Source organism: Antennarius striatus, chromosome 5, assembly GCF_040054535.1.
Source record: "Antennarius striatus isolate MH-2024 chromosome 5, ASM4005453v1, whole genome shotgun sequence".
Lineage (NCBI taxonomy): Eukaryota > Metazoa > Chordata > Actinopteri > Lophiiformes > Antennariidae > Antennarius > Antennarius striatus.
This window is the reverse complement of record NC_090780.1, coordinates 10,726,488-10,752,760: the sequence shown is the minus strand read 5'-3', so window position 1 is coordinate 10,752,760 and position 26,273 is coordinate 10,726,488. Positions and strand designations below refer to the sequence as shown.

The window sequence follows — 26,273 nt, the reverse complement described above, 5'->3', positions numbered from 1 at the left end:
ATCCTTCTACCAATATATTCACTATCTCTCCTCTGGACATGTCCAAACCATGTCAGTCTGGCCTCTCTGACTTTATCTCCAAAAGCTCTAACATGTGCTGTCAGAGGGACTTTTTCCTGATCCAATCCTTCCTGGTCACTCCCAAAGAGAACCTCAGCATCTTCATGTCTGCTACCTCAAGCTCTGTCTCCTGTCTTTTCCCCAGTGACACTGTCTCTAGACCAAACAACATCGTTGGTCTCACCACTCTAATAACCTAAAAAATTTAATCTCTTCAGATGAAGAAAATATATAATTAGACCACAATACCATTAGGTCACATTTCACATTGTCGTGCATTATGCTATAGACACCAGAGAAGCTAGAAAAAATGAGATTGATTAGGGTGATGATGAGATTCTCTTACATGAAACATGCTTGGAGGACAGCCAAAGTATATTCGTCATTTAGAAATACATCATTTTACTGGTACTCAGTAATGAAAATCATGTGGTGTGAGGCACTAATGTAATTTCTTTGCTCATTGAACATTTATTTAACATATGGAAGCAGTCAGTTGGATTCAACAGTGAGGGCCAAAAATAGAATTGTCACTGTTTTTGGATTGATGTTAAAGGTCTTTTCTTAAAAGATCCAAAGTAAATGTACTGCAAAGTATAGGTGTTGCAGCTTATAGCTTATTATTGAGTGACATGTTTCATTTTGAAAAGCTAGCAAAAATCACCAGTAGCACTGGTTTGCTGTTTATCCCGCAAAGCATTTTTTTTACATCAGCTAAAGTCCACTGTGTGCTGAGCCACTCACATAGAGATACATTATCTCATTTGTGTCCTCTTTACCGTCTATCTACCAGTTGTGTTTGTTTACTTCTCTCCCAGCAGACATTAAGGTAACATTTTTGCCTAACCCTAACCCTCTTATTTATTCCAAGTGAAAGAATTTATGAACAGAAACATTGCTTTGGATACATTTTGTGGTCTTGTTGCTGCTCATTCATTCATGCTGTACAGTTGGTATGCATCCCACACTCACATTGTACCTGTTGGCAAAGTCTGTATTCCTGGACTCCCCTCCTTCTCCATTATCTCCATTAGAGAATGTCAGGGTGCTGAAAAGTGTTTCCACATGGTAATGGGTGCTGACTGTCACACGCAAGCCTGCAGCAATTATTACAACAGTTCGCTACTTTCTCCTTGGAGACGTTGCTATTGAGGAGGGGGAGGGACAGTGCATCCCAGCAACCTCTGCTCTGCAGGATGCATCCTGTCAAACTATGATTATTCACTTGAGAAAAACAGAAGGCGACGGCTCCATCGCTAAATATAGTGTCCTTCTCATCTGTTTCTTTCTGTTTTTATCACCCTCACCTCCTCTGCCTTGTCATCCTTCTCCTCTGCCTTTACTCCATACTCACTCTGTATTTGCTTGTTGATATGAGACTGATGTTGTGAGGTGAGCACCCAGTATGCCCAATGCAGTCTGTTGTTAGGCTCTAGATAGAGGAGATAGAGCTCTCCAGAGTGACTGGACTTATAGCTTGAGGTGAAGGTACAACAATGATGGAGTGAAGGAAGTATGGACAAATGTGAGCAAAGGCAGGATTGATACATTAGCACATTTAACATACAATAAGTGCAATGCTAGCTTAGATCGCAATGAAAGGAAATAATGTGCCCCCTTTGTGTAACCATTTGTAGTCACTTTGCCTTGCCAAATTGCTCACTTCCTATCGTTTAATGATATCACAGAGAGATCTGCACGCGCAAATCACTGCTCCCAGTGAAAAGCTCCAGATTGAAAACAGTTTGCCATGATTTGAATATTTCCTCCGAGCAGAGCTGATGCCTAAATACTCATTAATGCTGGAATCTCCCTGTGGTGCTAAAAATGCACAACATCTAAATGAAATCGTAATCACTTGGCTATTTATTATTCCAGTCTTTAGCTATTAAGCATTTTAATCATAGATGTAATTATTTGTTCTGGGGAAGAGCTAGTCTAATCATCCAACCTTGGAATAAAGTTGTGAGACACGGTGAAGGTCCAGTCTTACAGGAAGCATAATACCCGTAGGTATATGGTGCAGGATGTTTGACATTAGTGCAGCAGTTTGGTTCCAAGCAAGAGCCGAAACCTCGAGTCAAAATAAAATAACTGTCTCATTTCTTTCTTTAAACATGACCTTAAACTGCCCCTCAGCAAGACACATGGAAGCAGTGGCAGTGAAACGCTAAGTTGTGTAGCCTATTGTGTTGGTTGTTAGAGGCACAGCAGGTGTACTCGTAGCCCAGTAGAGGTTTAGTCACACTCCTGATTCCACATTTTTCCTGATTAGTTAAATCACGTTATTTAAATCATATTATTTATATCATCGTATTTAAATCATGTTATCAGATTGCCGATTAAACTGACCTGATAAGACATATTACAGTGCATATTGTATTACTCACTCAGTTGGCACAGATGCCAAATAAATGTTTGGTAATATAGGCTTTCACATGATCAAGTAAATTCTGTCCAGAATTAAATATAAAATATAAAATGTTGGAAGTTAGCATTCTACCTAAGTACAGTACTGTAATTTATTAAATATACTGTTTTTCATTTCATTCCATTTAATTTTAGTATTCATACAGACCCTCAGGTAAGGTGAGACAAAACGCTGAATATTTTATCTATAAAACCAAAATAGGAGTTGTTCGTTTCTATTAGTGCAAACACCAGATCATTAACAAAGTGATTGCATGCCTGTAACTGAAACAGTCGACTTCTCTGCTCACATGCCACTGAGTTGACTCTTTACTGAACAACCTGATATTTTCATGCCAACTTTTATGTATTGAACAGATGACTTAAACTATGTCTATGCAAACAAACTCTGGTCTGTGACTTTTTAAGAAGGTTGCACCTCATACCTGTACCATTTATAGGTTCAGTACACAGTCTCTGTACCAGCCCTCTGTCTGGTGTGTAAAGGGGGGCAACACTCAGCAGGGGGTGGAAATCAGCCACGCTGTGTTTGTGTCTTAGCTGCAGACATTTTTTTATTTGAAATCAAAATGTGACAGACAAGATAAAAATAGGTGTAAGCCACGCTGTTACATCAGATTGATGTCATTTCTTTTTCTCATGTTTGAAGAACCTGATTGGTTCGTGGAACCTTCTTGCTTCATGTCATCTTTGTGATTGTTTTCTATTGGCCTTCTGAGCACTCTACAAAGTTCACAAGCTGGAAATTCTAAATAATCTAAATCTAAAAGTTGCTGATGTTGCAAATGTGATGCAAGTGGCAAAGTATGTTGTAATGACATGTCTAAAAAAATATGCTAAATAAATAATTCAACATATAAAAAAATCCACATAATGATCAGGTTAATATTTTAATAAGCAGGATAAAATATTAACCTGATAAAATAGTCAGCATCTCCACCTGCAGAAGAAGAGCAGGAGGCCATGCAGGTGAAGAGGAGAGTTGTTGCAGTTCGAGACGGAGTTAGAGAGTGAAATGGTAATGGTGTTTTTTCTCAGGATTCAGAGTGACAGGGAGGAATGGGAGTCTTTTAATATTCATGTCTAGTTCACGTGGTTATGTATTTTCTCTCTCTCTCTCTCTCTCTCTCTCTCTCTCTCTCACTGTGTGTGTGTGTGTGTGTGCGTGCGCGCGCGCGCGCGCGCGCGCTCATCAGAGCTTCGTTAAAGAGCTATATATGACATTCTTTGGTTTAGTTGCCATAGCAGCATCTACCTGTCACTCCTCGGAAACTGAATCAGGTTCAGATGATTCTCTACGCAGAGGAGAGATGGGATGTAATCACATAGTTGTGCTTATTTCCCCTGATGTCTGCTGTCTCGTCTGTTCTCAGGAAATCCTCAAACAAAGCGGCGTTAAGGATCTAAGGCTTAATAAAAATACATGTACTGAGACAAAGGACTCTGATGAGGCTGCGGTGGGGTTTTATTGAAAATGTTTTGAGTTTAGTAAGCAAATAAATGGAGGTTTGGTTTGTCGTTGTGGAGGCTCCACCCAACTGGATGTGCTCACCAGATGTGGCCGAGATGTGTGAATCTGAGGGGGTTTATGGGTCAGACTGAAATTAAGGAGACAGGGGGTCAAGGGCACCTCGCCATGTTTACTCAGACAGCTATCGTTCATTATCGTTTGTCTGTCAGTGTTGAGATCCTATTACTGCGGTGCCATTGACCTTATTCTTATGGTGGCCATTGTGAACTCTTGGGTTGGGAAACCTACTCAGTATAATCACTCTGTCATACAGCTACAGTACATGTGCTGTATGTGTATGTGTGTGTGCGTGTGTGCGTGCGTGTTTGTGTATGTGTGTGTGCGTGTGTGTGTGCGTGTGTGTGTGTGTGTGTGCTTTTTGTAAGCATATTATACTGTAACACACAGGGGTCCCTCAATAAAGCGAAGCTTCTTCAGTTTTATCACATTTGGTTGCAGCTTTTGGGGCAAATTTACATGCAAGATACAAATCATTATAAAAATAATTGTTATGCTTAATATACAAAATAATAACAGCATAAGAATATACAAATAAAATACAGTTCATTATATGCAATATACTCATTCTGTCATCTGAGGACAAATGTAATCCTCTCATTTTCAACCTCTTATCCAAAGATACGGGTCAAGGGTAATGCTGGGTACACCCTGAGCGTGTCGCCAGCGTGTCACAGAAATTCTGATTCATCCTGTGTTTATGTCTTTGATGGAAATTTGAAGACATGTTTGGCTCTGAAATGAGACAAGGAAGTTTAAATGAGATGAACTCTAAGTCAGTAAGGTCACTTTTGCTTGTTTTCGAGTAGTAAAGCAATGTTTTATATTTTGATTAGTGCATCAATATTTTTGAAATTAGATCATTATTTAAACCCTTTTTGTCAGTTTAATACTATGTGGTTGTTGATAAAAGGTCAGGCATTTAAAACCTTTTTAAAACACTTTTATTTATTTGACATTTTAATAGGTTATTTTATGATGATAATCTTTAGCTTGAGACTGACACACAGACCAAGGGACTTTGGTTGATCAGTGGAGACAACAGCCATTTCTAATGAACATGACATTACATAATAGTTGGCAGACTGTAGAAGTGTTAGCTGAGGAACTATTGTTTCTATTGTGTCTATCAGGATTTTCTCTTCTCATCACAGTAATGTTATCTGAATTTGACGTGAGAGTCGACAGACTCATTCCTCTCCCCACGGATGGAGACTAACACGTTGAACCTTAGGAACTTGTCTCGTTCTAACTCAGACATCATCCATGAGAAAAGGAGGAAAAGATGGAGACAAAGAGACAGAAAGACAGAGTGAGCCAGATAAGGAGTGCAGGAGTCAAAGCAAGGGCTGTCAGTAAGATAAGGCGAGTGGTGGAAGATGTGAAGGGATCAGGGGAACAGAGTCAGACTGGACTGTGAGTGCCAATGTGTGTGTGTGTGTGTGTGTGTGTGTGTGTGTGTGTGTGTGTGTGTGTGTGTGTGTGTGTGTGTGTGTGTGTGTGTGTGTGTGTGTGTGTGTGTGTGTGTGTGTGTGTGTGTGTGTGTGTGTGTGTGTGTGTGTAATGGTTTACTTCAGCTAGTGACTGTTTGGTCAGTTCAGCTCTGTGCCAGTGGCCCTGCTATAACCTTGCACTGCTGCAAGGTTTAATATCAGTGCACACATTTATATGATGTCATACACATCGCACAAGTAATCCTGTCATTTGACACCAGAGAACAACATATATACTCTGAACCATAACTCTATTCATTAACAAAATAAAGTGGTGTGAAGACAAATTGTACAAATATTTCTTTTTTGCTGAGTGTTGATGCGATCAGGGTCTTGCGCTGTGCCAGTTTGGCAAACGATTCTTGGGAGTGCTTCCTTTCAAAAATGCGATTCAGTGTTGCTTTGAAGCAGAAGCTGGTCAATATCAAACACTCACAACCTCGTGAAATTATACAGGTGTGAGAGATTCAGACTAACAGTCCATCAAGCCTCCGTGTATACACTATATGTTGGACAAAGCCCAAGTACCTGTCATTGTGATTATGGGAGAAATTAGGCCTGTGGCTGAGCCTGACCAGGGCCACGTGGGAGTTTGCAATAGCAGCGTCTGAGTATTGGATTATAAAAGGTGGAACATTCCTCCTTCTCTTCCTGCTCCTGTCAGAACTGTATTTCGCATTTCAGCCTCAGCCCTCGCCCACTTTCATACATTCTGCATATGTTCTTTCTGCAGGACACAAATTGGTGAAACCCAAGCCTTAGTCAGATGCTAATATCATTACAAAGCCAACCGTAAAGGTTTGCCATGTAAATGCTTGGTAAATAGTACAGCCTTCCTTGTCAGATTGATCTCCTCTTTGTATTCCCCACATTCCATTAGCTACCGTGGCTTCAGGCATGTAATGCCTGAGTTTGAAGGTCAGACCTCTAAGTGAGATTATCCATGTGGGCGAGAATACTGTGAACTTCTGTCATCCTGGAAGAACGGAGGAGAACTGAGCCAAGGTGGAAGCAGCAAATGTAGTGGAGCATGAGGTTTCCAGCCCTTGTTTTCTGGGTTCATGCACTGATGGGTTTCCTGATAATGTGCTGATTGTGGAGGGGAGGAGATGGCCTCTCATCCCTGATCATTGTGGCTGTTTCATTGACGTGATGCCAAGATTTTTTTTCCATGCCTGCTCCGGTCACGCCCCTTTGCCTCCATGCTTTGTTACTCAGCCCTGTTCTCAGGAACCTTCTCGAGGTGTTCCTAATGGTATGTTGGCAGAGTTGTCCATAGTGTCTGTACCACACGTATGCAGCTGTTTGACTGCATACATATGAATGAGAAATAGGAGCAAGGGCCTCCTATGTTGCTGTTGTTATTGTTGTTGTTGATGTTGACGCCTCACTCATCGCAGTGAATGGACTGCTGGGTCTCAATACAAGAGGGGCGTTTGTGTGGGCTGGTCCATCATTCATTTACTTCATTCACGTCCCCAGGGATGCGGAGGGGGAGTGACATACAACAGTTGCATGGCGTCACTGCTTAAAGCATTTCTGTCTGCCCTTTTACTTTTGTCTTTCTTTCTCTCTCTGTCTTTCCTTCCTTATCTCTCCCTCTGTCATGATTATCTAGTAATTTGGCTTTTATGAATAAACATGATTTTAAAAATATTTTAAAAAATCTCTCTCTTTCTCTCTCTTCTTCTCTCTCTTTATCCCTCTCTCTCATTCTCTCTCATCATTCTTGTCTCTCACTTTCCGTCCTCTTGGCACCGATGCTCAGTCATCAGTTGAATGTTGGCCGTGATCCCATGCTTTCATGTTCTGTAGGATTTCATGTTAGATGAATTGAAATGCTCCTTTGGACCATGTGCTTTACCACGATACAATGATGCAAGACCACAGACAGCCCCTCAGGGAGCTTATGAGAAGCAGCAACTCCTGGCACAAACACAGAGACACAAAACTTTTTTCCTTGGCTGACAAATCTAGTTTTAATGTGGTCGAATCAGTTAAGAGTCACAAAGAGGAAACAGAAAGCTCTCTTTTGATACTGGGAAGATTTCCAACCCAAATGATGCCTTGTTCAGGCTTAATCACATTTGGAAAAGATAAAATGCTTGGAATTCATTAGTCTATGGCTCTGGATTATACTAATGTCAGTCACGTAAAGGATTGTTGCACAGCGTGAAATTTACCTTTTCACCACCGTGGCCCGATTACACTGTCCTACAAAACCATCTCTGCATGATTAATTATTCACAATCCAATGCATTAAGAGCCCAGCGAACCATGAAACTGCAGGAACTACACTCCACTCCATGCTGTGCTATTTACAATAGGTTTTTGTGCAAACACTTTATTGTTTTGAGTTCGCATTCAAATGCAAAGTTTTGCAAATTTGTCTCACATTGTTATTGTATTATTAATATTACTACACTGCACATCACTGAGCAGGATGTTCAGGGCATGCCTACAATTAGCCAACTTTACAGACACGTAAATGTTCCAAAAACCCAAATGTTTTGTCATGGTATTATAATTTCTATACATGTGTAACTAATGGTTTAGAGTTTTTTAAAAGGATGCATTTATCAATTTTTTTCCCCACATGTTTGATCCTTTATGCAACATCCAGTTTTGAGGTTTCTTTACCAGTCAAATGTTTGGACAAGCTTCCCAGATTTGTGTCTACACTTTTAACTGGTGTTGTATTTCAATTTCCATCACACACTTTTTCAATCAAAACCCATTTAGCTTTATGAACAGACTTGGTGGGACTTTTATTCTTTCATTTATTATGCATACATTTTTGCAATAACCCAAAGATAATTTCTCACCCCTCCCAACTCTTTCTTGTTTGAATGTTGCAAATAATTCACCACTGCATCAGATGATCATTACCAGATCTCTGGAAAAGTTACAAGAGAGAAATATGGCAAGCTGCAAACATGACTTAAGCAGTAAAAAAAACTTGTCTTCTGTTCAGATCTGATGAATGGGAAACAGATAACGGAGATTAGGGAGTGTGAGACAGAAAGAGAGGGAGCAATAAACAGGGAGAGTTAGAAAGAGAGAGAGACAACTCAAAAAAAGAAGTTTCTCTCTTGCCCTCTCCATTCCAGGTGTGGATCAGTCTGTGTTTAGTTGCCTTATCAGTGCACAGCGGATGGACAGTCACTGATTTATGAGAAGGTATGACGGTGGAAGATAAGAGGGTTTTTAGCCTCCATGCGTCTGTGCAATCACCAGCCTTCTCCAGCACCCGATGTGAGGATGGATGAGAGAACTGTGATTTCCCACTGTCACGCATGCTGCTTCCAAACTGATAAGGCTCTGGCCTTCCTCACTATTTTTCTTTTTCTATTTGTATTCATATCCTCATATCTCTTGCTCATTCTCTAATCAGAACTGGTACTTCCAGGTAATACTTTCTTTTGTCAGATCTTTCTGAGCATCTTCCTCCTCAATCTCTAAGTAGATGTGTTGCTTTCACAGTGGAGTGAACCTCATGTTAAATACCAACCGATCCCTGGAATCTACTGTAAAAAATGTCACGGATAAAACAGAATTATGAAATGCTCTTGTTGGTCTTCATGCATTACGTAGTGAGTACTTACGTCCACCCATCTATTTTGTTCATCTAAATCTAAATCTGAGTGAACAGAATAGCCATCAATAACAAACTTAGGGAATCAGTCATTTTCTGATATGCAGTTAATATTTAGTTGCATGAAATCTGAGCAGCAAGCTTATTTCTTGTCCATTTCATGTCCAGTGTGTGGTACTGATATGAACATTTCATTACCGGAGGCTGGGGTTGTGGGTAGTGCAGGGCAGACATGTCATCTTGTAATGCATTTTTTATTGTAATGAACCTTTTACTCTTCTTCAGCTACGTCTGTTCTCTTAAAGAAACATCCCGTTCAACCTGGTGATCATTTGGAAAACTTATCCTCATTAATATGAATATATCACACAGTGCATCCATTTAAATATCCTCTCCCCACAGCCACACTCTGCACAATGACCCTTATGGTCACGGGTGGGAAGAAGGTCACAGGGTCGCGGGGTAGGATGTCCCATCTGTCCATCAAACATGAAAGCCTCCAAATCAACAGACACTGTTTTTCTTTAAATGGGAGGGGTGAATGCGTCAGTCAGGGAAGGAGTAAAAAAGGCCATGGATTACACAGACAGACAGTAATCTATAGGTCTGTCAGCCTGTCACTCAGTCCGACCTTGAGCAGATTTGCTTTAATTGCTGGCTGGGATGAGAGACTGAGGCCCACCGTCAGCAGACAATTCACATTATCCATTATAGATATAATGGCTGCCAACGTGTTTCATCTTGACTGACATTTTTTGCTCCGGAAGCACAAATTTAACCTATTGGAATGTAAGTGGTCGTTTTAACGTATAATTATATCTCTGAGGAGGGTCCCCTCATCGTTGGAGTAATTAATTTCCTTTATCCTAGGAGAGATGAAATCTATATGAAATTCCTATTTAGTTAATGCTTTTATTTGGAGAATTCATGCAGAAACGTAAATCTAAATCTGATGGTAGAATGGTGGTCTGATTTGACCCCTGCTAATCATGATGAGACCTCGATATCTCACCTGCTCAAACCCTGTTTCTTTCAGCAGCTGCATGGCATATGTTCCCAACTACAATTTTGTTAACATTTTTAAATTATTTTCTTCATTTGTGTCCCTCTCTGCCATCAATTTCCATCTTTTCAAGCACCTTCTCTCTATTATTGCACTTCCTCCATTCCTATCAGCTCCTCATCATCACCCTTCCATGTAGAGGTGATGAATGGCATTGACTGATGACAATTTTCCACTTACTTTTTTAACTATTCCTCTGCACCAGATTATCCCAGAAAACAAGCAGACGGATAATAGAGAGGTTAATATTTATAATTTGTCACTCACATTGTATTCCCACTGACTGTTCTCCCCATTACCTTTTCTTTCTACAGCTTTTAACAAATGTTCATCCTTCCCTCCCATTGAATGATTGGATCAAATCTGTGTCTCGTTTTGTGAGTGTGAGCTATATGAAATGTTGTGTGTAAATGTGCTAAAACAGTAACTGACAGTTGAGATACATATTCACAAGATGTCTGTGATAAGGAGAGGTGCTGACATGCTGTTTGCTACGGTCTGATCAGAATATCAGTTTAACACATTTGACCATGAAACTTGCTGCTTTGCTCAAAAAATCACAGGGAAACTGGACTTCATGCAGGCAAATGATGAACTCAAAGCCCTACAAATACAGTATATGTGCTGCTTGTTCTGGTAAAGACTAAATCACACATGTTCAAAACTTAAAAAATGAAACACCAGCAATGTAACAGCTTATGTTCATGGTGCTCATGCTGTTGTTCTTCAACCACTCCTGAGTTATATCAAATGAGGACTTGACAGGATATCAGATAGTTGTTTTGAGAATACTCAAAATTCATCACTACGCTAGGATTCTTCTCAGAAAGGTGGTTGCAGAGATTAACAAACTGGGGTTATTGGTCATATGTAATTACATTCAGAGTCATCAAATGAAGTCAGCAGCTCATTTGGAACATGTTCTGTCACTAATGGTCCTGATTACTGGAAGAGCATTTGAGAAACAGTTAGCAATGTTCTAAATAATGACCAAAAGTAGAGGCTGATAGGAATGTTGTAATCTGTTCAGATTAATCCGTCTTTTATCTGATGCAGCACAGGTAATGAGACAAGTCAGTCTCGGACCCTCTGGAGATCTTGTTTCACATTTAATGAGATTCATTTGTTTTGTTCTAAAATGTTTTTCCCTTGTTTTTTCCTGCACCTGGTTGTAAAGTTCTGATCTTGCCAGACCACGGTGGTAATACACCGACCGGCTCTTTGTAACAGCAGTAATACAACTTTATTAGATGCTGATTTGTGCCAAGTGACTTCATGTGCCCTCATTCAAAATGGGATATTACAATGTGGGAAATATAAACTAAAGGACTTAACATTTGAAAGACATTTTCATTTGTCTTGAATTGGACATTAATATTAAATGGTTATGCAAAGTAAACCTGATGCTTGACATTGATTGACTCCTAAACCTGTGTGAATGAACACAGCCGCACAACAGACCTGGACTGAAGACCACCATCTGAGGACCATACAACACAACACAACACAACACAACACAACACAACACAACACAACACAACACAACACAACACAGAAACAAGCCAAACACAAACGGGGGAAGATGTACTGATATGAGTAACTGTCATAAAGTGAGGGGGTGTGGAATGATTTACGGTTGCTGAGAAGTATGTATGACACAACTCCCATGGCACTAAAAAGAACTGAACCTGATAAAAAGTTGTGAGACTTTTCGGTAATAACAAAACAATACATCCATGAATCCTTTTTAGAGCGTAGCTATGATGTGGGGTCAAGTGGGTGTGTGCATCAGCAGGGTGTAGTATGTATTATATTGACCTGCAGAGGCAGAGCTGGGATTTGCCCATTAGTTTGTAGCGTGACAGCTTTACAGATGTTGATAATCTCAGACCTCAACTACCTCCCCTGGCTGGCAGTGCGTGTTACTTCACTTCAGAAACCTCCACGTATACCCGATTTTAGGATAAAATACATACAGAATATGCTCTGAGCAATGCTGTGCATTTAACAACTACATTATGAACTTGTCTTCTCCACTGTATTAATGCCTATTTTTAATTGTTATGATGAGCATCAATAATTGTCAAGATTTAAGATTCAAAACTTTTTCCAGACTCTCCAGGTGGTTTTGAAGTTGAAGACACACAAAAATGATTCCCAGCTCAGGTCTAGCGAGTTTCCCTTTTTACTTTCCTTCATGTCTCCAGGTAACTATGAACAACACTACATGGTGTTTATGCACCAAGGAGACAAGGTATAAAACCCACAGGAATTTATTTTAATCAAATTGCCCTGAACTTGCACAGCATTTGGATGGAACCAAAACTGTTGAATCTCATTAGACATGTCTCGTCACAGTCTTTGTTCTCTCCATGTTAGAGTTACTTTTGATTAATGAATGCACAAGCCTGACAGTCATAGCTATATACATCAGCACTGCAGTCATTGTGCACACATTTCCGTCATCACATTGCCTCTTCCACCTGCGGCACGCTGGGTGCTGAAGAAAGGCGCTTGTGTTACCTCAAAGAGCTGGTATGCAGACAGGGGCTAGTGGATGCAATGGATGCAGGATCAGACATGAAAAGGGAAGGTGTGAGAGGAAGCTAGGTGATAAATAAAACAGCACTAACTAGGCATAGAGATGAAGATCTAAGATAGATGGGAATGCTGTAAATTTTGGGTGAAGCTGTATGCGTGACAACCCTGAAATATCTCAAAGCTGGCGGAAATGCTCAGGCAATCTAAGGAGGGTGATGCAGGCCAGCAAAGTGATTAATGATACGGAGATGTTTGTTTCTTCGTCACTCATCACTGAGAGATTCTGGTTGGTTTGTGAAAGGGAAAGCAGCATTTTGATTTGATCTGACTTTGGCCATCATCTTACATCCAAACTGAAAATCCACATGAATGCTTGAATGAGATGTTGAAAAGAAAGTACATGTTTTTATGTAATGCATGAGAGGTTAGGGTTTAACTACAGTTGCATCTTAGTACCATTTGGAGTTCAACCATATCTGGGTAAAAGTCAAGTGGGATTAGTTTTGACCTGTATGGATGTTCCACTCTAGTCACCTGATTCCAGTGCAAGTTGTCTTGGCGAATTCCCCGTTAGGTGTCGTACTGATGTACGGGTGTTTCAATTAATGTCAAATTTGTATTGTTTTCATGCATATAGTTATGTCCCTACAGAAAATATTTTGAGACATTTAAGCAGCAGTAATCACACGCTGTGCTTCTAAACATGACAAAACCAAGGAAACCTGCTTGAAACTTTTTTCATGACGTATCTCATGGTGGTCATAACAAAAGCATGCTTTACTACATCCAGTTTCCCTGTAAGAGCCTGGAATTTGTGGGAGGTGCAGAAGAATAGACTAAATTTATGAATGTTTCTCTTCGAGAGGGAAAGTTTTACCCCTTGCACCCACCCATGAGTCATCAGTTAGATCAGAATGAGCATTTAACTGACAACCAATTACCAATCTATTGACACAGGTACAAATAGTCTCATGAATCCAGGTGTGTATGTTCAACACGTCTTTCCACGTCAGCTCCACCAAAGACTGATTTCTAATTTCTCCATTTCCACTACTGCTCTCTATCCAAGCTGGCAGCAGAGTTTTTGTGTATTTGGGCACACATTTTTTCCTCCATCCACCTCATGATTAGAAGACACATTGGAGAACCTCTTTGTGCTTTTGTGAGCTGTGGTTTTTACCCCTCCAGCAGCAGTGGAGAGGATCTCAATCTCTATGAGTTGGCTGCATGAAGCAGCTCTCCCAGCCTTAGACTCAGAGTTTCCATTGCTCCTCCTGCCTGCTTTGATAAATTGAAGTTCTTAGGCTCACTGTCAGGCTTTTCTCCCCACAGGACTCCTCCTTCCATTCTCACTCATCTACCACACCATTTGCCATTGTGGCTGAAAAATGACCGTGGGGGATATGGTAGATTTTTAGTGCTCAACTCAATAGGTGAACACCCAAAGAGGGCAGAGGTGGCTGCTGTCCCCGGTGAACCGAGAGTCAACATTTACTGCTAATGGTCTCTCTAAATTTACCTCCTAATTACCCATCACTTATTGCCCCCAGCTAGAAACACATTGGCCGTGACCTTGATAGACGAAGAAGCAAGAGAGCACACTTAAAATAAAGCTTTGTTCAGCTCTGGCTAAAATCAGTGTGAAGAGAACTGGGTTATAAAAATTTTGGCTTTGGAAATGGAATAAAGGATTCAGAGAGACCCATGAATAAAAATGAAGAGACCCTCATGAGAAGACATTGTGCATCTGGGTGTGTTTTAGTGCAGCTGAGAGAGAGGGAGAGTATTTGTTCAGAGTACCAGGTTAGAGGTCAGACAGCGAGAGGATTTTCACTCAGTCATGCCAGCTCTGTCTCATTATTCAGCCCTATTCATTATCCCTCTAAACTGTGTTGTCACCACTGACCACCACCATCATCCTGACCAGCTGGCTGCAAGCGGCAGCAAAGCTACAACAACAAACACAGATTCATCATGATTACACCAGTTCCAGCATCTGCACAACCCCAATCCCACACATACAAACATTTGGGCATACGATGGTCAGCTGCAGACCCACACAGCACCACGGGATGGAGCGATCTATAAACAAAGGAAGGACTCAACCAGTGTTTATCGTGTTTTCCAAAATCTTGTGGCGAGAGGGAGAGTCAGTGCATTTCCCCCCTTACTCTCAACCATCCCACCCTGGTGTCACAATGACCAGCCTGCCCCTCCCTTTTTTCTCCCCCCAAAAAGATAATCCTGATTGTGCTGAAGTGTGTAAAGAGGTCAGGGAGGAGTGTTCAGCTCAGACCCTTATGCCCTTTAACCCTTCACCTGCTGTCCTGCCATAATGTTAAGGGCAGCTATCTATGGTGGTGTGTTGAGCTAAAAACACTGGTCACATTCACAAGACACTACAGGAGTGGATATTTACAGAATGTAAATTCTTCACTTTGTTCTGGTCTGTTTGTCTGGACAGTAAAGATGATAATTAAACGCAGCGTTTTATATAATAACTAGATGAATTGGAGCAAAACAAAATCAAACATCTTGCACATACACTTCCCTCATTCCACAGCATCATCTTTTCATGACTACATACATGTTTGGGTTGCAGACTCTAACTAGAGTTAGGGGAAAAACACTGACTTTCTTGACAGAGGTACTCTCTCATTATTTAATAATCTTACCTGTCATAGAAGCAGTAGAAACAGATTTGTTCTAATATTTTATTTCCACAGAGAAATGAATCTTTGCTGAAATGGATCTTTCACTTCTCTTGATTTGTGCATTGGGAGACAGGTGTCCCTGATTTAATGTGAAGATAAAATAGCTCTACTTTTATTTCTATTTATAGGCAGACATATGCACACATATGCACACACACACACACACACACACACACACACACACACACACACACACACACACACACACACACACACACACACACACACACACACACACACACAGTGTATCACTGCAGACAAGCGTGAAAAGCATCTGAGTGACAGCATCCGGTAGCTCCGAGATAAGAAATAATCTGGTGCCAATTATTTGTCCTTAACAGGCACAAGTAAGCGGCAATCAGCTCCACTGACATGTGTTCTGAGTCAATAGTCCTGACCCCAGTGGGTGGTGAGAGGCTGATTATGAGGTGTTGAACAGCAGCAAACACAGTGCTGCGACAGGTTTGGCTGATAAGGCTTCCCACTGCTTTTCAGCTCCTCCGATGTTTGCAATGACCGCCCATCATGTGGTCCAACAATAAAATGGGTTCAGATGTGCAGTAGGAATTTGGGATTTGTCTTCAACACAAATTTACTTGACTTTTTTATTGTACACATATGAATCCAAAAGACCTAAACATCCAAACTTAGCCAGTATCTTTCAAGATGGCCCATATAAGCTTACCGTTGTCCTTTTCTTTTCTTTTTTTTTGTCAACCCTGTCGGGGAATATACTTCGGATATGCATTGCATGATCCATAATCCTCTCATGGTTATGTATGAAGGTGGAAGTCCTCGATCACATATTGGTAAAGATAATCTACATTTGGACCCAGTCATCCATGCATGGCTGCAGACAAGCTGCAGCAAGGTGGTGCAACACCTCTACTTAATGAGAATGTGAACATGAGTAGATTGGGGAATTCAGACAACATACCAGTGATGCTTGGGCAGGTATTTGGGAATTTCTGCTGCCTGATTCCTCCACCCCCCTCCTCCTTCACCCGAAACACACACTTACTTGGGGAAAAAGAGGAGATGTGAATGTCTGATAGTGGCAGGAGAAGTAGCAGTTTTGTCCAGGAGCTGCATCTTTCATCATCTCCTAACAAAACAGAGGTCATTCATGTCCCTGTGAGGATGGCCAAGGAAACCAGACAAAGGTATGAAACTTCGCTGAAAGGCAACATACCTTAGGTTTCTGAACAAAACTGGAACTAACCACAATGTAGGGAAGCTCATCAACAGGTGGACGGGCGGCATGCTCAACTTACAAGCTGTCCTTCATGTTCTGTAGCAGATTTAGAAACAACTAAAGTATTATCTATCATAACAATATCAGGAAACTCAGTATGTAAAAGCTGAAAAGAAAAAAAAATTTGCTCTGTTTGCCAGTGTGTCTGGGAATGATTACAAAGACCATTCTCGGAAACTTGGTGATAAACACCAGATACTGAGGTCTTCACAGACAGATCCTTGTACCCTTTCATTCCTGAATTTGCCCACTTGTCATAAAGTCAACAGTTTAACCCAACGTCAAGGCCCTGTTTCATGAAATGGACAATTAAAAATGAGGTACAGTAATTGTGGGAAAATTAAGTTGTGCTGACAGTGCATTTTGTGAGCACTTTATGTTGGACTGTTACATCAAACCCTTTATCTTACCAAGCAGCACATGTTATTTCAACGAAAATCTTTTTAGCATTTCTTACCTCAAAAAGACGTTATAACTCTCCTCAGAGCAAGATTTCCTCCTTATTTTCACAGATTAACATGTCAAGCCGCATAAAGTTAACGGACAGTATAATTATAAAAGATCAGTTCTATTTCAGTTGAAGTATAGCAAAAACATAATCAACCATGTCTGTATGCATTGACTATTCTATACTTTTTCCAAATCTTGATTCTTATATCATCAATATACAAATAATTGATCAGGCTGACATCCATGAGAAGAGAAACACAGCCAAACATATCAATATCAGTTACCTTTGGAGAAATGGGGAAAGAACAGTGCTTTAATATGGTTGTTGAATGAAGCTGTCCAAACCACTGCTGAATATCATTTACAGTCCTTAGATTTAAGACAAGATCATTATTTTAGTTCGAAATTCTTTCACACGGTTTATTTTAATCTAATTCACAACCTGGGTTTTCCATTTAATAATCTGCCAGGAAAGTTGTGCTAGCTCCAGCTTTAAAGACGTGATTTTGGACCATTTATTTCTTCTTCACGTGTTGTCATTTAGATAAATTTCATCAAAATGTGCATAACAAAACAAATGCCAGGGAAAGACGACCAAGTATAACTCTGTCTGTATGCTCTCATTGAACTGTTCGGTGACCTGTAACCACAGTCGACTCGTGACAGCCAGTCGCAACCATTTAGTTGCCCGTAAGTGTGAATCTTGTTGCGGGGGTGATGAATGTGAGATGTCAGCTGGTGACGTCTGGCGTCCCTGAAGTGTCGTTCAGCCGCTAGTCCTGACAGAGCAGCTAGCTGTTTGAGTGTGTGGCTGACAAGTAGACAAAAACAGAAAAGGTGGTGTGTTTGTGCAGGGAAAGAGTGGAGTGTTGGGATGTTTTCTATTTGTGTTTGAGAGTGTGTGTACTTTATAGAACAAGAAAAGATGCTTCACATAGGAGATCCAGTGGGGTTGTGATTCATCATCGTGTTGTTGTCACCACCTACATCCATACTCTACCAGTACTTTGCTTTACTCATGAATGGAATCTTCTCCACCACCGACAGACACACTGCAGCGGGTATGTTTCCAACAATACAATGGAAAAGCTCCTGATGCAGCCAAATAAACTCACTTCTTGTTAAAGGTGCCAGTTAATAAAAGTAAACTGGGGTTACGTGTCCAGCTCAATGAGAGTGAAAACTAATAATAAAACAGTCATGACTGGAGATGTCTTACAACAAATAAATGGGTGGCAGCATTGTCTACTCTTATATGCTACATTTTCTGCCCAGGTGTATTCTGAACCGCTGCGGTGTGATTCCCAGTTCAACAAACTAGTAGCTGATCAGATTTCTATTCACGTTGGTATTTCAACATATTCCATCTAGGTGGAGAAAATCATGCTGTCTTTTACCTCTAGTAAGACATTTTTCTACCTTGTAAACAACATCACATTTTAGGGCGCTCTCGCTCATCTTCAATAAATCCCAGACTCAGATGAGGAAAACAGAAGGGGTATTTGTCTGCTCCTATTGAAGTGGAATGTGAATAGCCCCTCTACCTGCTTCCTGAAAATAGAACAGTGCAAGTGCAGGCTCAACTTTCCCAAGCCCCACTTTCCCAAGCTTAGTTTGAAAGAGAGCAAGAGGAAAGACCGCCTACCAGATTCTCTAACAGCTTGGGAGGTAATGAGAGGACCAGGAGGAAAAGCTGCTTTCTGTATACCAGATATCCACTTATCTCCCACCACGCCCAGACTGTAACTTAAACTCGCACTCACACACCTGCAGTATGCAAACCATTTGAGAGTAAAAGAGTTGCGTAAGCAATGTGGAGAAAAGGCCATTTTATGCATGGTATGATGTGACAGTAAGCCTGGGAGTTGTCAGCACCTCCTCTGCTTCACTTGAGATGAAGAAGTCTCGGGAGGAGATTATAGTATGTAGGCCATCATCTCTGATACAGCTCACTAGAATTCAAAATCCATGAAGGAAAAGCAGGGTCAGGCCTCCAGATACTGAACATTATCTTTTGGGTTTTATAGTCAAAGTCATGTTATGTGACTGTAGCTCCGGATACCAGCAGTAATTCAGCAGGAAACAACTTAGGCCAGAACTAATAGAAACTCTGAGCCTTCCTGATGATTTTATTTTCTGTCGCTATAAAACAGTGAGTGACCTGCTGCTCCTGCATTGCTGTTGCGTCCTGACTCCTGAGATGTAATCTGTGTTTCCTTGTTTTTGTCAAACCTGTCATAACCAGATTTAGCCTTTCCAGAACCCCATAATGGGAGAATGGAATTGTAGCCTTAACTATAAAAAAATTAAACAAGCAGCTTCCTTAAATGTTTTACAATGAATTTATTGACACACACATTAATCACGTGTTTGCGCGCACGTGCGCGTGTGTGTGTGTGTGTGTGTGTTTTAGAGTTGTAAAATAAATAGAGAGATCATCGCTAGTAGAGAAAGAATGAAAGAACTTTGGCAAACCCAAGGGCATCTGTCTGCCAAAAACAAGCAGCCAGTACGGCCTCTTTTGTGACCACGTCTGTGGTTTGTGTTTCTCAATTTTACAGTGTTTTTCTACCACAGATACAGCTTGAAGAAAAACATTTTATTCCCTTCTCTTTCTGCCTCCTAATAGAATTGAAGTCTACTGGCACGGCTCATCACTTCTCCTTTTTGCTGAACTCAACCGATTATCGGATCCTTCGCATGGATGAGGATCATGACCGCATGTATGTGGGCAGCAAAGATTATATCCTCTCTCTGGATCTGCATGACATCAACAGGGAGCCACTCATAGTAAGAAAACTAACACACAGATGATAATCCTGGCAGAGGTCATGCATCACATCTAAGATGTAACAACAACCATGTTGACCTTTTCCTGTCAGATCCACTGGCCTGTTGCCTCCCAGAGGAAGACAGAGTGTGTCCTATCAGGAAAAGACACCAACGTAAGTATTTAAATTATGTTATATGGAGTTAAAAGGAATGCAAATTACATTGATTTATTAAACTGAAAATGAAAATGTATGAAAATGTATTGGTAACAACTTTCATGACTTCTTGCTTCATAAAGATTTACCGTTTTGTTTTATAATAAAATGATGATAAATGGGGTCCTAGAATGCTGGAGACTGTGTTTGATACAGGTTGATCAATGGTAAAAGCAATAAGCAGTTCTGATTTCATTCAAAGTCCTTCAGTATTTTGTAGATTTTCATGCACACCTTTCAAGCAAATCTTTAACCATCAGCACTGAAGGCTGCCGCAGTAACAAGACCTCCATCAGTCACTGATGAGAGCTCAGTTGTGATCCATTGTCCTTCTTGACCTGCTCCTTTTTTTCTGATGAAACTCTTGTGGCAAAATCATGTGTTTTCTGTGTCTGTCTGGTGACACACGTGCTTGGAGGATTGCACTGTGGTCAGTGAAGGACATTTTTGAGCTCCTTCCGATGTGTGACTCCGTGACGCTCCTATTTACCGTCTGTCTTCCTGATTTCTGATTGCACACAGCTGCCACAAATTAGGCTCCAACAGGAAGTTGGCGTGGAGCATGAGGCCGTCTTCACACCGGAACACATATCCCTATTCCTGCGTATCTCTCACATAAATATATCTATTTGATTTTTTTTCACACAATGTAATATTCGTTTTCGCACACAATATTTATTTAGTTTTTAACTGGAACGTAAAGGGCCGTCTGAAGTGTTGATAATTCAGCGTTCAAACAGCCGCCACCAGCGGAGTTCTCACAAAGAATCTCGGTATTAAAATTAACATAAAGATCTTTTGATTTTGTTCATGCTTTCTGGTTTCCCTCGTTTCACCCGTCTGTCTGTCTGTCTGTCTGTCTGTCTGTCTGTCTGTCTGTCTGTCTGTCTGTCTGTCTGTCTGTCTGTCTGTCTGTCTATTTATTTGTTTGTCTGCACCTCTCACTGCCTCCAGCTACATCATATTGGCTGGGTGCATGTGTGTGTGTGTGTGTGTGTGTGTGTGTGTGTGTGTGTGTGTGTGTGTGCGTGCGTGCGTGCGTGTGTGACTTCGAAATTTCATCACTAAGATAAGAAATAAAATTGGCCACCAGGACACATGTAATCATGGCCAATCTTTAGGGAATGACAGATGATGACAATTCAAAAGCAATTCAGAGGGGATGTTGGTTCATGCAGGAGGTCAAAGGCAATCATCCCCACTGTGCTCGCCACGGGGAACACGACTGTGCACTGCATAATACACACTACACACAGGGTAACACAGAAAGACTCAGATGAGCACAAAAACATATCCTCTCAAACCTCTGACTTGTGTAACTGTCATGTTACTAAAATCTGCCAAAAGCCTCCATCCTGCCGTTTGTTTTTTGTTTTTTACTCGTTTTGCATCATTTCTGTCCCTCCAGCTGTCACCAGCAGCCGTCTTGACAGACAAATCTGAACAGACCACATCATCCTTTCCATTTCTGTTCTATGGTTGTTGTTTTTTTAATTTGGGTGGATTGAGACGTGGCAGCTGGTCAGAAAATAATCACCATTGAAAAGCAGCAGACCTCAAACATGAAGCATCGTTTTCACCAGCAGAATCTCTTTGTCTGCGCTCGAGACCAAAAATGTTCAAAATTGTGACCACTTAATCACTTCCCAACAAACTACATTGATGATGAGATTTTTAAAACACATTTAAAGGCGTTAGTCTTCATTTAAAAGAAAAACCTTAATAGAATTTTAAAATTTTTCTCAAAAGCTAAAATTTCCACTGGATAATTCTGTGTGTTGTGACTAAAATGTTTTCAAAGCATTGAAAACGTTTTGGTCAGCCCCTACAGCAAACACGCCTCACGGGTTCGATGCAGCGCACTGCCACACAGATGGTGTTTGGTACCATGTTTCCCTCTCGTGTGGTCGGATCTGAAGCCCTGGCCGGCTGACAGACAGAATCAGGCAACAGAACTGCCATCAGCAAACAGAAATGATAGATGTTCTAATCCTGTTTTGGTTACTGATGCCATGTTTCTGGTCTGACAGACCCGCAGACTTATGGAGACAATGTAGCCGTAACAGTCAGTGTAAAAATGCTCAGTGGATGTGGTTCTACATCAATTTCAAGTAATTTACATTTACCACTAGCTCTGCCCTTATTTTTTATTTATTCTAATTCTTTATTTTTGGTGAAAAATAGGCCATTTGGAACATAAAGCACTTTCTATCACTGACAGCAGTCTCAGGCCAGAGGAGTAAACGTACACAGCTAATTTCTTTATTTCTTTTTAAGTTTACTTGTTTTCATCATCTTTTAGGACCAGAGTTATCATTTGGATTGAAATGACCCACAGTACCCTCCTAAAGCCCAGTGGAGCCCAGTGTGTAAAAAAAATACATGTTTTTCTCAGACAATGAGCCCAGAGCAATTAGTTTCAGGCTGAAAAAACAATTAACTCAGTCAGACAGGACTTGGTTGGTAACCATCGCTGGGGTATTGTGTATTGTGCGTTTTCCATGACAGCTTTCTTAATACTTTTGGACTTTGTTTTGCTGTTTCTCAGGGGGAATGTGGAAACTTCATCCGTCTGATTGAGCCCTGGAACAGGACTCACCTTTATGTGTGTGGAACGGGCGCGTACAACCCCATCTGTACCTACGTGGACAGAGGACGCAGGTCACAGGTAACCAAAGAATCCAGCCGGGCAGCCATGGAGACATTGTGACCTTCACTCTCAACTTCCTTTCACAACCAAATCTGCCAATCTATTTAGGGTCAGACAATTTCCGTTTTCCCCACCTCTTATCTCCTGTTTCTCTTCAATTTTTTTTGCCTCGTCCTTTTCAACGATTTGTGCTATTTCACGGTCTGGGAGGCTCAAAGAATACAAAAAACGCTGATGGACAGTCTCCTGCATTGCTGTTATTATTGCAAAATTGTTGTTGGTGGAGCAGCTAACTGCCAGCGCTCAGATACGGATGAAACACCAATCTTCTCTTAGCTCTGGGAATAGCAGTAAATCTATAGCATATAACTTGTAGTACCATCACCCCTTCACCTCCTGATACACAGCAGAGCCTTTGGACTGTCTTCTTCTTCATGGCTGAGAGCCACTGAAAGGTCATCATTACTGATGTTGCCTCTCATCCATCACGAGTCTTATAGCTCACCTCCACGTCCCTCCCTCGCTCCAGCACAACCGGCCACGTAGAGCTACCGCAGCTGCCGGCCAGGCTGCAGTCCACACACTTACACCACCCAGCCTGTTTTGTTTCATTGTTGAAATGGAGGGTTCAGATTTCACTTTAAAGGTCAGTCTGCCTCCTGTCATCCAGCTTCCACCCCAAGACCCAGATGCAATGTTACTTTACACTGTAAAGATTTTCCTCGGATGTGAACAGAATCGGTTGTGCTTGATACAAAGAGGGTTTCACACATTTTTAGTCCTCGGCTACTTTCAGATCTCTCATCTATGCATGTTCTGTGCATATTTGGAAAACATCTAAATTAAATATTTTAAAAGAAATTAAGCTTGATAAAATTAGGTGGGGATTTAATCTGTGTATTTTCTTGTTGTTCTTCCTTAGCTTTATTTGATGCTACTGCATGTAACGGATTCCTCATTGCTGCCTGTCTCACTTTGTTTCTTTTCCTTCTGTTTTTTTTTCCTATCAATGTTTGGTTTGTGCATGGATTTTGCAGCTGTGCTTGCATGATAATGAGTCTAATCCAACATAGTTCCGAAATGATGATGTCGCCTGCTGAGTTCTCCTCACTCTACTGTGACCTTCACTTTGACATTTTTCTTTTCTGTTTTTTTTTTAAAATTATTATTGTTGTGTGTCCATTAAATTGGCTTGTTTTTTCTTTGAACCTTATTTTGAACCCAGTCTTTATTTTTTTCTTTCTGTTAATGTTATGGTCAACGTCAGGTAAATTGACTTTGCTCTGGCCTGTCGAATTCTAAATGAAATGGCCCACTGTGCCATGTCTCTGTTTTAGGGTTCCTACCTACAGGCAGCTCAGTCTGGAGGGAGATCAAGTCGGGCAGCAGACTACAGCTCGACATCAGAGCCTTTGGAGGCAAAGGTGGGCTTAAGGGGGTTTTGTAGACTTCATTTTTTTGCCCACCTCAACTGCTTTTTCACAGATCTAAGAGTAACAGCTTGCGGAACCGCAGACAAACATTAAATCTCAGAATATTACACAAATGTTATTGCAAATGTTGAAAATTTTCTGTCAGATTCTCATAATAAGTGATGAACTCCGATATGAACACAAATTTCATACCCTAAATTGAATCTTTTTTTCTTTACTGTTAAATCTTTTTGCATTTATGCTTTTGTTTCTCACTGGTTTGAGGTGGGTGGAGCTTAGTCGATAAAAGGTCACACACTGTATGCCTGCAACATTCCAAGAACAGCAACACTTGTAGAGCTCCATTAAAATGGTCATGAATAAAAAACATAGAGATGTGGGGGTTCTTAGGTAGAGGGTTTACTTAAAGTTCCTTTCACCATAAAAGGTCTTTTTATTGGATGTTCCAAATGATAGACTTTCAATCCACTCTTAACTCATACATCATGGTGTTGCAGTAAAAATATCCCAGAACAGGTCGGAACACAGATTCAACATCATCATGCTTTCCTACCTGTCAGACATCAGCCAGTTTGAAGACCGAACTCCATGTAGACATGTACCCAGTGTTGACACAGATGTTCAAGATGTCCTCTTGCACTGTGGAATAATGAATTCCTGCTTGAGCCATTAACATCAGAAGCATGGCGGATGAGTTTTGGATTGCTCTCAGCGTTTTCTTCCACCTCTTCATCTCACAGATAACTGGCTTTGTGTGCTTTTTGTTCTCCTCAGCAGATTCTGTGAGAGTCTCTTTCAGTGCCTTTGTGGTCAAAACTTGCACTTTGTCAATATTACTGTGTCTATAAACTGATGATGATATTAGTCTGATGATCTTGTTTTTAATATCAAGTGCTTTTTATTTGATACATTTCAGGAATTACCTTCACCCACATCCTTGAACACAATAAATCTGTTACCAAATGGAAAATAATCACTGCTGTTTTTCTTGTCTTTTGACCATTATAGGAATACGTTTTCCGACTTGAACCCGGTAAAGTGGATTCTGGGAAAGGAAAATGTCCTTATGACCCCAAACTGAACAGCGTCTCTGCTTTGATCAGTAAGTCCCTGTTTCTTGCCCTGTTTCTTACATAGACAGCTTTAAATATATTGCCATCACAGCAGTTTTCAAAATCTGCAGTTTAAGGGTTTGAAGTATCACAGGAATCGCTTGTGACCACATCTGTGAAACCCTGTGTTTTAATGAGTCTTACAAACAACGTGATACTGACTGATAGATTTTCATTCACATTTCATTTGATCTTTATTGACTTGATTAATGATTTTGTACAAGAAATTCGTATGAAAACCCAAAGACAGTGTCTTTGCATCAATGAGGAGAAAATCCTCACTCTATGAAAACTGGAACATGACAATTTATCCGTTGATGATTTCTGCTGGAGCACAGTAAAGATTTGGTTTGTTTTTTTGTTTGTTTTTCTATTCACTTGTTCGATGAGACTAATGCCTGAGCTGTCGTGTCGTGGGTGGTCTTTTGTTGTCAGCAGCTTACAGGTGGTCAGAATAAGGCTTTTCATCACCAATGCTCTTTGGCTGTGCATCCATATGTTTGTGTGTGTCAGAGAGAGAGAAAATGAAGACACATAAAAAGAGAAATAGAAAGAGACAGCCACACTATGTCAGCTCAATTCCAACTGGCTTGAACAAAAGTGCAACAACAACAAAAAAATCAGACCCTGTTCGTCTTACCTAATATCCAAGAGACAAACGTACCACACTGAGGACAGCAGAAGAAACTGGACTTTCCCAGAGTTAGGTGCCAGCAGTTATTTTTTTACACTCACTTCTTCCTGTCATCTCTCATTTACCTCCTTAAAATGTTTTATATTAGATCTCCAGGAAAGAGTCCGTTTCACTTTTTTTTTTTTTTTGTTCGGAAAATTTCCGTCTGGTATTGGTTATGATGTGGAGTATTAACACTTAAAAAAAACAAAACACTGCACGAACAGATCTGATGGGAAGGCGGTATTGTCAGGAAACAGAATCAGGCTGGATGTACCCAGAAATCCAG

General features: G+C 40.7%; 1 protein-coding gene across 3 annotated transcripts in view; it reads left to right on the top strand.

Annotated features, from left to right (window-relative positions):
* sema3fa (sema domain, immunoglobulin domain (Ig), short basic domain, secreted, (semaphorin) 3Fa) overlaps positions 1–26,273 on the top strand; it is a 47,027-nt gene that overhangs the window by 5,194 nt on the left and 15,560 nt on the right. For 2 of the 3 annotated variants that reach the window (XM_068315577.1, XM_068315576.1), the window contains exons 3-7: positions 19,759–19,919; positions 20,012–20,074; positions 22,665–22,784; positions 24,104–24,190; positions 25,208–25,301. In XM_068315577.1, coding sequence (XP_068171678.1) covers positions 19,759–19,919; positions 20,012–20,074; positions 22,665–22,784; positions 24,104–24,190; positions 25,208–25,301 — 525 coding nt within the window. The remainder of the gene's footprint in view (positions 1–19,758; positions 19,920–20,011; positions 20,075–22,664; positions 22,785–24,103; positions 24,191–25,207; positions 25,302–26,273) is intronic. The other variant, XM_068315578.1, reaches the window with a different exon arrangement.